Source organism: Gadus chalcogrammus, chromosome 10 (genome assembly GCF_026213295.1).
Source record: "Gadus chalcogrammus isolate NIFS_2021 chromosome 10, NIFS_Gcha_1.0, whole genome shotgun sequence".
Taxonomy (NCBI): Eukaryota; Metazoa; Chordata; class Actinopteri; order Gadiformes; family Gadidae; genus Gadus; species Gadus chalcogrammus.
The window spans coordinates 20,651,627-20,663,668 of record NC_079421.1 but is presented as its reverse complement, the minus strand read 5'-3'; the positions used below and the strand labels follow the sequence as shown (position 1 = coordinate 20,663,668).

The window sequence follows — 12,042 nt, the reverse complement described above, 5'->3', positions numbered from 1 at the left end:
AAAAAAAAGAAAAAATCTAAAAGAGTCATTAAGTGGCAGCGACTTATGCTTTCAGACAACATCCCAATAAGAGAAACCAAACCCAAAAAACAATCAAGATGCAAACCCAAAAAAAGATGGTGTCACCGGTCATGTGGAGGCCGACAGCTCTGTTCATCTAATCAAGCTTCTCACTGACTCCCATTCTCTCAGACCAGAAGTGAGCATGACCTGCTCTCAGCGCAGTGCTGCAACAATATAAACATTTGTACAATTTTCACAAAAGACCATCACATTAAAAGCGTTGAATCTGATGTCGGCAAAGAGTTCAAATTCACAAATTAAACCTCTCTGAAAAGGCCCCACTCTTCCCCTTGCTCTCCTTTAGTAGAATCGCTTGTTTCTTTCTTGTCTCTTTTGGAAAACTACAGCTCCCACCACAGCACAGACTACAATTCCCAGCAGGGAGCACAGAAGAAGCAGGAAGACTTTCCAGCCTGTGAGAGCCGTGCCTCGGAAGTTTCCGGTGGGATCGTCGATGTTGTCTATGAACGAGAGAGGGACAACCCCCATGGATGGTTAAATGTTCCTTTATGGTAAATGAGAAATTGTCTTGAGGCATTCAATAAATGCTATGATAAGACAATATAACGATAACAATCTAACACTTAAATGGCACTTTGAAAATAGAGTCTCATTAATGAAGCATTTTTAGATAAATTAAATGGGCATTGGATGTGAATAAGGCTTCTGATCATTTTCCAAAAAGGAAAGTTGTTAACGTCCAAATGTTCACACTTAAAATAGTAGAGTATCTCTACACTGCAGCATAACACAGAAACAGCACCATCTCAAGTGAGTCAAGGGTAATTGCATTGGATTAGGGTTAGAAACAGGGGGAGGAAAATAACATAAGATATCGCAATCTGCAAATTACAAGTGACCTCACCTAGCAATAAGGTCCTTTAATCAATCAGCTGGACATTTATTATTTGTTGTAATATATTGTAATATTCTTTTTAGGGCTAGGCAAAGATTAAAAGTTTTAATTGCATACTGAGTTAACTTGCGATTAATCACTTATAAAATAAGTGAAATTAAATGAGATTATTAAATGGAATGACACATTATCATTCATACCAGATGTACTTAATAAGCATAAACTAGACCAAGTGATCTTGAGGGAGCTTTATTGACTCACTCAGTGTGGGTTGAATATGATCTTACGGAACACTACAGATTTGGGAGTTGTAAACAGGCTGTGACTGTCACTTACTGCAAGTGTAATTCAAAGTAAAGTAAGTGGAACTAAAAACAGAAATGATTTCTGATATGATTGTTGACATTCTGTGGGCAAAACCTTTCAAAATTAAAGTAAAAAGTAAAGAGAATGTGTGTTAAAGCGTCAATTTGAATTAATCGCGTTAAAATAAGATTGCGTTAACGCGCAATTAACGCGTTAACTTACCCAGCCCTAATTGTTTATATTTTGTTTGTTGAAAGAGAAGGACCTAAGGTATCGAACCTGCGGGAGCTGCGAGGCGTACTGCCAACGTGGCTCGAGCACTGGCAAGTTAGATCACCAGGCACAGGAGAGCGAGGTGATGAATGGAGAGGAGGATGGATAGTGAGGACAGTCTCCTACCTTTGGGGGACTTGAGCAGGTTGACGCTGGGCTCGATCTTGGTCCAGTCCTGGCTCTCTTCCTCGGCCGTGTGCTCCACCATCAGCTGGTACATCTTCATGGAGATGATGTCGTGGTTGTCTGAAAACACCAAGGTAAATGATTCCCTTTGAACGAGAAGCTCTGATGGGGGTGCTTCTGGATTTAAGGTGCATTGTGGGAAATGTAGGAAAACAACTATGAAGGAATACAACTGGAATACAAAGGAAATTAAATAAATAATAAGCAGTTAAAAGATGGACATGATAAAATATTAAAGTTTGTTTGAAGTATGGCCACTTCCTCCTCATTCACAGCCAGCTGGTTGTTTCCCCTCAGAGATGAATAAAGTACCTATTCATTCATCCATCCATCGATCCATCCCTCACTCTGGTACTCTGAACCTACCGGACAGGTCTCCCGTGGCAGCCGACGCTCCGAAGTAATAGCCGGTGGGCAGACTGACTCCTCCGATGTCGATGCACTCCTTCCACTCGTTCTTATCCTCCACATCCACCATGACCTGCTCAGCAGAACAGGGTTTAGGGTTCAAATTAGACTTAATAAAAGTAACAAATAAATGACATGCGATGGGACGATGTTACCCAAACATTTCTTTCAATAACTTTATTCGCCATCAGGGAGTCGAACAACTAACAGTGTTGATGCCGTTCTCTACCAGTTGAGTTAAGAAGGACCTGCACTGCATCTGTAACTGAGCCCCGCACTCAAACTGTACTTTGTTGATATGTGCTCTAGTGATGAACAGCAGAACAACACCCGTCATCAGACTATTATGCACTGCCACCAATTATTGAAAATAATTACATTATATATATCTTTCTGATACCTATTGCGAAAAGTCACTCTGGTCTAGCCTCCGAACCAGACGAATATGTGAGCTAATTCTAGATTTGCTCTGATCATCAACATCATCAAATATGGGGACAACAACCAAGATGGCTGGAGCTGTTCTGGAAAGGTCTGTTGTATACGCTATCGAAACAGCATTCAATAACTGGACGGTACATTTTCTATCAGAGAAAAACAAATTAAATCTTTGGTTGATAAGAAAGAAGCGATTGCCGTTCTTCCGTCAAGATCTTTCGTTCCCCAAGAGCGAGGGCACACGCTTCTTTGCGCACTAATGTTTTGAGGCTCTTGTAATTGGGAGCATGTACGGACTGCAGTTTTTGATCTGATTGTTCTCAGATTCAGTTGTAAGTGATTTTGATGATTAAACAACTGATCCATGTAAAGCTGTGTGTGTTCAGGAGGTGCTCGATCAGAGTGATGAGGGCGACTCACCGTGAGCCGGCCCTTGGAGTAGCGAATGGCCAGATAGGTTTCATGGTCTTTGTTCCTGATCTCAGCAGGGCAGCCTCCCAGCTCCGCAGAGCGCCCATCTTTGCCGTGGTCGTAGCCCACGCTACCGTTGCTCACCATGGCCGAGATGTAGGGGAAGGTCCGCTGGCGCCCCCCAGAGGACAGACGGAAAACAACAAAGCAAGTGTTAGTGCACAGGTTTTACTGCATGGAAGAGAATAAAAGGTACAGGAAGAGGAATGCATCACAATTGCATTTTAATGGACGTAACTTCTCATGTTTAAAAAACATTCAACCAAGGACAGGACAACAAATACTCTTATAGCATAAAGAGTTGTATCTAAGTTTTGAAAATATGGTGCAAAATATGGTCCACCACAGACATGGCCACGCCCTGAATTGTTGTGGCAAATCATAAGCAACTCTCTAAAGAAAGTAGCCAATCAGATTCCACATCAAAACACCCCAACTGAAGAGGTCCCAATGCAGATTGAGAGACAACTCACATCCGTCGAGTCATCGTTAGAATAAGTGTCTATAAACACGGCCAGCCCGTGGAACACTGCATTGTGGGAAAAGATGGGGCCTGCAAAGAGAAGGTCAGGGGTCAGAGGTCAGGCCAACCCCCCTGCACACTTACATCCATCCCATGGAGGTCATTGCGGAAGGTATCCAAAAAAATAGCCAGGCCAACAAAATGGTCCTGGTTCCCAAACACAGGGCCTAGGATGAAGGCAGAGATGGAGTGAGAGTGAGCAGAGACTTTTGGAGCAGAGCTGCTGAGATGTTGAGCCAGAATCATACTTCTGTGATTCAAAACAACCTTCAACTCGGGAAAATAACAATCAAGAGACCCAGTGTACCGAGGGCAGCTATTAGAAACAGAAGTATAGTGGAGACTTGACACTCCAAGGTGGAGCCGGGGATGAGGTTTCAGGCCGAACAACCCTCCACAATGAGCACACAAAATAACATGATGAATTAAAACAAAAAGACATGGTAGTTGTCAAGCTGCGTCAATGAGCGTTGTGAAAATGTACCATTTCTTCCTCTGGGTGAAAACATATGGTCGCATTTGCATCACTACTAAAGTAATTTCCCAATTTAGGGGAAGTTCTTTGATCCTGTAAGTCACTTCCATGCATAGAGGCTTACATTGATTTCAGATAAATGTCATTGAGAAGCGGGTAGGGTAGGTGTCCTAATAATTATACCTGGGTGCAGTCTCTCCTTAGTATACCAGATGGCGATACCATCACCATGGAGATTCTTCTTTCCCGACCCGTGGATCTTGTACTGTACATGCATCTCCCAGTCCTTCAGATGAACCGGCTAGAAACAGGAGGAGAAACCTGTTTTTATCAACACTGCTGATCAACAAAAAAAACAACACATAAAAACAGCCAATACACTCCTGATACCGGCATACACCGAATGATGAATTAATATATACATAAATATATAGACCTAGCTTGTATAAATCTGATTATAATGACACACAATGTTAAGCATACTTCTACAATTGTCATCGCTTTAAACTATTTTGGTGCGTTGTATGTTGTTTACTGTATGTTTTGTATGCTAACGCTTTATTGGCAAGGTCTCAAAGTAAAAAGAGATGTTTCATCTCAATGAGACCAACAAATGAAATAGCTGAATTTGTAAAGTGAATACGCTGCTGGTTGATCTATAATTCTCTCACCACAGTGTTCCAGATGGAGCCCTGCTTGCTTCGGTCATCAGGAGTCAACCGCACGTACGAACTCGTCACTAAAGTGCTGCCCCAGAAATCCCATTGGCTGGACGACGAGCTGCCGACGCCTAGAAGATAAACAGAGACGCTTCAGACATCCTGCTTCCATCCAGGCCTCACCATGGCAGTCCCCTCTCAGGTTATATGACACCTGATTTGCATAGGAAGTGCACAAGGAAATCCGATCTCCTCTATACTCTATACTTTATACATTCACCCTAGAGTGGGAATGAGGGTGTCAGCAGAAAGTAAAGGACAGTAACGAAGATCTAAAAAAATAAAAATAAGACTGTCTGCATTGTGGACGTTCATTAAGTTAGAAATTGTATTTGTTAACGTTATTGAAACTAGACCTCACTGATCTTTACATACGTATACGTGTATTACGGGTTCGAAGAGACTTAAAGATTATTAGGTGACTTGATAACCTTACTTTTCACTGTAACTAGACGAAATATACCACGATTAAGATATGATCACAAGCTTCAAAGCGCAATTCATCCTCCATCTTACCGTGGTAAGGTTTCATGAGGGAATGTTCTCTCTTCAGGTGTTCTTGATTCCCGTCTGTTATATCGCAGTGCACAAACGACGTGCGAAGTATCAGATATAGCATTGCAGTCCTTAGAAATGTCGAGAAGTTCGTCATTTTGTTGGAATAATGTCGCGAACAGACTGACTTGACTGTTTTCCTGGTTTCTACCGCCATGATGTCGGTGCGCCCTCTATTATCTTCCGTAGAGGTCCGCAGCTCAGCGTGTACGTCAACTGAATTCTATATATTTGTTTAAGTAAATTGTAAACTATTTTTTTTATGTATTGGATCATGCTATTATGATTTATATTACAAAATAAATGTGTATCGTTTTTCAATTCAGGGAATGAAAAGTATACAAAAAACAACAAGTAAAACAAGCAGAAAAAGTTAACTCTATAAAAAGATGACCATACAACAACACAACACATAAGTTAATATATGTATAGTGATCAATTATTCATATTGGGTTTTCTAATTATTTAACATGGGTATAAAAGTTAATTTTCTTTCAGATGATATCAGATACCATAATCGACCGCAGAATCATAGTATTTCTTGGTGCTATCGGTACCGATAATCTCTTGATGTTTCCACACGAAATTATTTCTTACACGTACATAAGTATAACCACGATAACCACCCGTCCACCAATGAAACGCAAGCACATCACAATTTTGGCACCGTTTGTTCTACACATCCACTAGGTGGCAATAGAATGCTAAGAATAACACAAAAATAAGGGAACTAAGGGATTTAGGGATACAATATTATCTTAACATCTGGAATTCCATCAATAATATTATATAAATGTTGGTGACAATTATTATTCAGATGTAACATAACAGGTCAGACTGATCAGACAGATAGTGGTCACATGATACACGCACACATACACACTCACACACCTTGGGTCCTACTTTGCTGACAGTAATAAGGTCATCCTGACAGGACAAATGTCGTAGACCTGTAGCAATCCTCACAACACCCTGCAATCAAGTATCTCAAAGTCACCAAAGTTGGTCTTCTTCAGAGCCGATGTGGAAAGCATTTTTCTCTATTGACCCGAAACCTTGACCTTGTAGACAGAGCTTCAGGATCGCTTTGACGATATGAAACACCAGGCTTTCACAGAACCTCCCATGGCATGTGCCAAAGAACAGATTTACGACGTAACTGCTATTGTTGCTCGATGTATAGTACGTTTTCCTGTGTGTTGAATCTTTTGTCTGGTTTGGGCTGGAGGAGGTGGATGAAGGGACAGAGCAGGTGCTACGACTGTTGATAACCTGACAAATAAAAACCTAAGACTACATAGCTAATCATTTTTCTTGCATGTGGCCTTATGGCACTGGGAGCTTGATATGTAAATGGGTGATGAGGTGGTTGGAGAATTGTTAGGATACGCTTAGGTATCATAGGTCTTAAGCCGGTTTGGCTGCCGATTATGTTTATTGTCAAGCTTCCGACAATTGGAACAGCGGGTACAATGGATATCGAGGACAATATCTGATGGTTTAGCAGGAAGTGCAAATGCACATCGTGATCGACACCATTTTGGAATACAGCCTTCGTGTCGGTTGCCATGACAACCAGCAGATTACAGATTAACTACACACTAGATCCCTGCGGCAGCCCGAAGGCAAAAGCAATGGACATGAGAGAGAGATATTCATAGAGCGATATCAATAGGAACAGACGTGCAAAGATAAACGAATCTTGCAGGGCGCGGTGGAACAAATTTGTTTTCTGAAATTAATCAAATTTTCAAGTCAGACGCTATTGTTGCATTAAAAATAGAGTTGCCACAGATATCAACGTGAATTCCAAACTAGTATCATAGTAATGTTTGTACAATAAAGCAATGGAAACTCATGTTAAGGGGACCCTATTTTCCCAACCATTTCAAAGGCTACCCTATAGGGACATCGCATTGGGATTGTCTACCCATGCATACACTGGCATACCTGCTGGAAAAGTCCACTGAGTAGGTTGGCAGGTTGATCTATCCGTCAAACATCTGGGTGGAACCTCCAACGTGTGATGTCACTCAAGGGCAGATTTTGACAGGGTTTGTAATAGCTAATCAACATCACACTGGGTGGCAACATAGAAGCCCTTCACAGATCTTTAGGGAAAGTGTTTCTAGAGGATGTGACCAAGTGACCTACAAATTCATGAGTGTATACCCCCAGCTGGTCAAATAAGAGCCTTACCCTGCCCACAACTCAAGGACACTTAGTGCTGAAGTGCCCATAAGCCACACACACACACACACACACACACACACACACACACACACACACACACACACACACACACACACACACACACACACACACACACACACACACACACACACACACACACACACACACACACTTAAAACAAGACTGATTTGGTTTCATTACCTGGGGAACAGTTGATTTGGTTGCTGTTTTCACAGCAGAGGTCTGAGAATGACATCAACAGTGCCCCAGAATATCAATCAGAACATGACTGTGTCCAATTCCCCCCACCACAACCGTCACCCTGCCCCTCTTCTTTGTTGTGTGTCTATGTCCAGTTACAGGTAATTTCTGTGTGCAGCCACAGCTCTCAGTGAATTCATTTTACTCAAACCACACATTTGCCAACACCCAGTAATTGCCCTGGTTAAAGAGGGAACGCATGAATAATAGATGGAGGGAAGGGCAGAGGTAAAATAACTCTTGACTCTCCTTTTCTTCCTGACATTTAAGCTCTTTTTACTGCAGAGAGCAAGCAGGAGAATTAGACACAATAGACCCTGAGTAATGTATGAAATATATATGTATGAGTCTCTCTTTGTCCCTCTTTGTATTCTCGATCTCTCCAACTCTCTGCATTCTCGATCTCACTTTAACTCTCGGTCTCTCTCTCTTTATTCTCACTAACTGACCATTTCTTTCTCTCTCTCTCTGTATCGCTGACTCTCTATTATCCCTATCTATTATCTCTCTCTCTAAATTCAATTTGAAGGGATTATTGATATGGGAAACATACATGTAGTGAAGAATTAGATACTATCCAATAAAAATTATACTGTGTAAAAAGTCGACTGTATCAACGGTATAATATTACAGAAAAGTGTGGGAATTTTCAGGTTTCCTCCTCCCAGAAGGTCGAGACCACAGACTTTACCGTGAAGATTCTGTACAGAGGTCCCTGTAATGACCTGGAGATCTACAGCAGAAGGTTAGGTCACATCCACCTCATGCGTCACAGAGATAGAGAGAGAGTGAGAGATAAAGGAGGAGAGGAGAGAGGATTTATAAGTGTTCTTTTCTTTCTAGTCTGAGAGCTGCATGGAAGATTCAGCTCATCAGTCGGGGATGATGCACTTTCATTTAGCTTTAGTTGCCACATAGCAACAGAGGAATAATTTACATCCCAGTGCTCCGCCGCAACAGAATACACGGTGCCTGGGGTTATGAGGGTTACATTGGGTGAGCAAAATGTATAAAGAGCGCCCCGTGTTTCAGGTAGCAAGTAGACAGTATTAGATTGGATTAGACTACAACCCATTTTGTTCCGTTTCATTTACATTCTGCGTTTCCATTTGATTGAAGTCATTTTTTTTTTCATACTTTGTGGATCTTTTTATATCCTTATGTTTTTATCTCTTTTCAATTATAATTATAAGAATAATTATACCTTCCTGTATTTCTTCTGAGACACACAAATATTAGTATTTTCAGGGATGCATTAAATACGTGTCATCCCATCACATCACAAACCCGTGCACCTGTCCTGTATAAGTACTGGATAGGTCAGTGCTGTTTAGACATGTAATGTCTATATTGTATCAATACAGAATACAGTGGCAGCCCTGGAACTGGCAGCACGGTAGCAATCCCTGTAGAGGTTCTCACCTGGCACCGATCTGGGTAACTGCTCTACCTCAGCCAGATGCACGCCGGATACGCATGCTATCAGCAGACCTAGTCTAAACTACATCGCACTTGGAGAACCTTCGCAATTCAGCCTCGTGGCTACAACACATTTCGAAACAAGCAGCTACAACCATTTGGCAGTTCTCCCAGTCGTGGATCAGATCATTTCTAAGTGAGGCGGTGCTCAGCACTCTGAGATTCTGGTCTGTTGGCTGCGTGACAGGCGTCCAATTCCCCTCCATAACTGGACCAGCCTGCTGGAAGGCTTCAGAAGAATCGCATATCTCTGGCAGCAGCACTCTCATACTTTATCCATCACGCTACAAAGGCAATGTAACCGTGCACTTAATCTGGCATGACTGCATGTGTGTCTCAGTTTGTGTTTGAGTGTGTGCGCGTGCCTTGGCTCGGCTGACCAAACCAAACACACCACCTGTGGGGCAGGCCCCATATTAGGGTATTCATTGAACATGCAGTAATCTTGAAAAATGTGTGTGTGTGTGTGTGTGTGTGTGTGTGTGTGTGTGTGTGTGTGTGTGTGTGTGTGTGTGTGTGTGTGTGTGTGTGTGTGTGTGTGTGTGTGTGTGTGTGTGTGTAATGGAAAACAGGTAAAATAATCAGCACAATGTTCCAAATCTAAAACAAAGAGAAAAGGAGAAAAGATTACTGAGCTCTTTTCCTCTCCGTTCTCTTCATTCTGAGTGAATGAATCAACTGCAAATTATGGATTTGAAGGCTTATGTATATTCATGTTGTATGGGCTCTGTGAAAGTGCTTTTTGGATTAATTATTTATGACTTCCGTTCCGTTCCTTTTATCATGTAAAGTTGATAGGGAATGTGGCTTCATCACATAAACCCCATCAGGGAATGCTGAGAGAATGGTATGTTAAAATGGGTAATTCAATTGTTCTTACTAACGGGGTCATTCATCACTGTCAGCTAATTTAAATGTAATTATTGATGCAATTTATGAAATTTATTTTCAATACATGATACATTAATATTAACAATTTAGTAATTTAGGTAGTAATACATTTTGTTTTCCGGAATGCCTACATAGAGTCTGTGGACATTGGATCAGCTACACTGTCTGAATGACAGTGTAGCTGATCAGCAGGGAAGTATCCAACCCTATCCTCTTACAAAATCCTTCCCCTCCCTTCAGGCCACCCTCAAAAGCCATTTCCCCAAAACACATGATTATCAAGAAGTTTCACAGGCTCTTAATCGTAATGACTCAGTGGATTGGAGAGCCCCACATCTGACGCCAGTGTAGCAATGTCTCTTACAACGCCACCTGTTACAACGCCAAAGGTGACATTTATTTTTGCCTCCTCCAGACAAAGGACACAGGGTGGTGGTGTTGCTGCTAGAAATAGTGTTTATTGTAAAGGTTTTATAATGATACATGGCCTGGTGTTGTTGCCATATGGGAGGACTCCCTGAGGTTATGTGGAGATTGCTGATTTAACCTATAGGCACGTTGATTACGTAATGTGCAGCAGGTGTGCAGCCTCACCCAGCCGCAGAGTCCAATCAGACTGTCAGATGAGGCGGCTCAAACCAGCCATCATCCACCCACCCACAATATCTGACGTTTATCTTTGACGTTTCTCTGAAGAGGGTTTTTGGAAGGACAAGTTCCTCAAACGGAGACGGTTTTAGGAGAAGGTTGTGTTGACACTGATTGGATACACAGTTACACAGGAGAGCTTCATCTCCTTGGATCATGTTATCTTATCTGTCAGGTTCTGTCAGCAGAAAAGCACATTTTTGGAGATTGGGGAATTTTTGGGGATTGATTCATCAACCAGCGGCCTGGTTGATGAATTGATGAATTCTGACCGCATTGGATCTGAACCTTCTATGGCAGGGGTTTGAAATCTTTTCATCTCAGGACCCAAAAGACAATTTAATTCTGTGATGGTCAACCAGGATACACTCTGAAAACTATGAGCACATTGAAATGAGCCACTTCCATTGTGGTAAATTTCAGTGTTTAGAGTCCTATTTTCGGGCCACTCCTATCCCATAGTTTGGAAACCCCTGTGCTACTCGGTTGTGACCAAACAAACATGGAGAAGTGCAGAGAAAACTTTAAGGTTTCAAATGTGTGGAAACACACACTCAGTGTGTGTTAATTGTAAAAACATGTTGATAACCCTTAAAAAAATAACTACAACCACGATACTTTTACAACATGTTCTTATGTGGTTGGCTGTGTGCTAATGGCTGAAACTTCCCTGTCTGATTCAGATTGGACATTCTCAAATACTGTGTTTGTGTAAAAGGGTAAATAAGTATTTCTTCACAGCCAACGAATATACTTTTTACAAAATGTGTCCCTTTGGACACCATGCAATACAATGCGTGCATACATTTCCTTAAATTGGTTGCCCCAGTGGGAATAGACCACCTAATCCTGTCATTGTTACAGTAATGCAATGCTCTACCAATTAAGGAAGACAGGACCTAGAAAACACTAGCTATCAGTAGTCCCATTAACATCACATTGGTTGAATAAATACATATAAGAGTCTGAAAAAGTCATCCCATTTAAAGATTTGTGAATGTAATAATGTGGACGCACTACATAAAAGAGATAGAGAGAAGAGCCTTTGAAAATATTTTTTTATCTTAAATAATTTATCAATCAAATTCCCATTGCTTTTAACACTTTGAGATGAAATAGGCTTACATAATCAAGTGTCAACAATCATGTTTTATGTCTAAACAATGACAAAAATATAAATATAGATAATTTTAATATTTCTTAACTGCTCTGTGTGTGTGTGTGTGTGTGTGTGTGTGTGTGTGTGTGTGTGTGTGTGTGTGTGTGTGTGTGTGTGTGTGTGTGTGTGTGTGTGTGT

The 12,042-nt window shown here is 41.4% G+C and overlaps 1 protein-coding gene across 2 annotated transcripts; it reads right to left on the bottom strand.

Moving 5' to 3' along the window:
• Nucleotides 1-3: 3 nt before the first annotated feature.
• On the bottom strand, nt 4-5,475 carry lman2 (lectin, mannose-binding 2). Of its 2 annotated transcripts, none has more exons than XM_056600899.1 (8): nt 5,235-5,475; nt 4,671-4,789; nt 4,183-4,300; nt 3,609-3,691; nt 2,951-3,112; nt 2,051-2,165; nt 1,625-1,744; nt 4-524 (listed from the first exon to the last, which is right to left on the bottom strand). In XM_056600899.1, the coding sequence occupies exons 1-8, from the start codon at nt 5,428-5,430 to the stop codon at nt 364-366; spliced, it is 1,074 nt and encodes a 357-aa protein (XP_056456874.1). In that variant the 5' UTR covers nt 5,431-5,475; the 3' UTR covers nt 4-363. The 2 variants fall into 2 exon arrangements, with proteins under 2 accessions (XP_056456874.1, XP_056456875.1); XM_056600900.1 differs by lacking the exon at nt 3,609-3,691 and adding an exon at nt 3,475-3,554 and having other exon boundaries at nt 5,235-5,464.
• Between the last annotated feature and the right edge of the window lie 6,567 nt (nt 5,476-12,042).

Coding starts and splice junctions, on each gene's coding strand:
- lman2 (XM_056600899.1), bottom strand. CDS start 5,430: ATGGCGGTAGAAACCAGGAAAACAGTCAAGTCAGTCTGTTCGCGACAT. Junction 3,692..4,182: donor TAAGGAGAGACTGCACCCAG/GTATAATTATTA, acceptor CCTTCATCCTAG/GCCCTGTGTTTGGGAACCAG. Junction 3,113..3,608: donor ATGACCTCCATGGGATGGAT/GTAAGTGTGCAG, acceptor GGGGGGCGCCAG/CGGACCTTCCCCTACATCTC.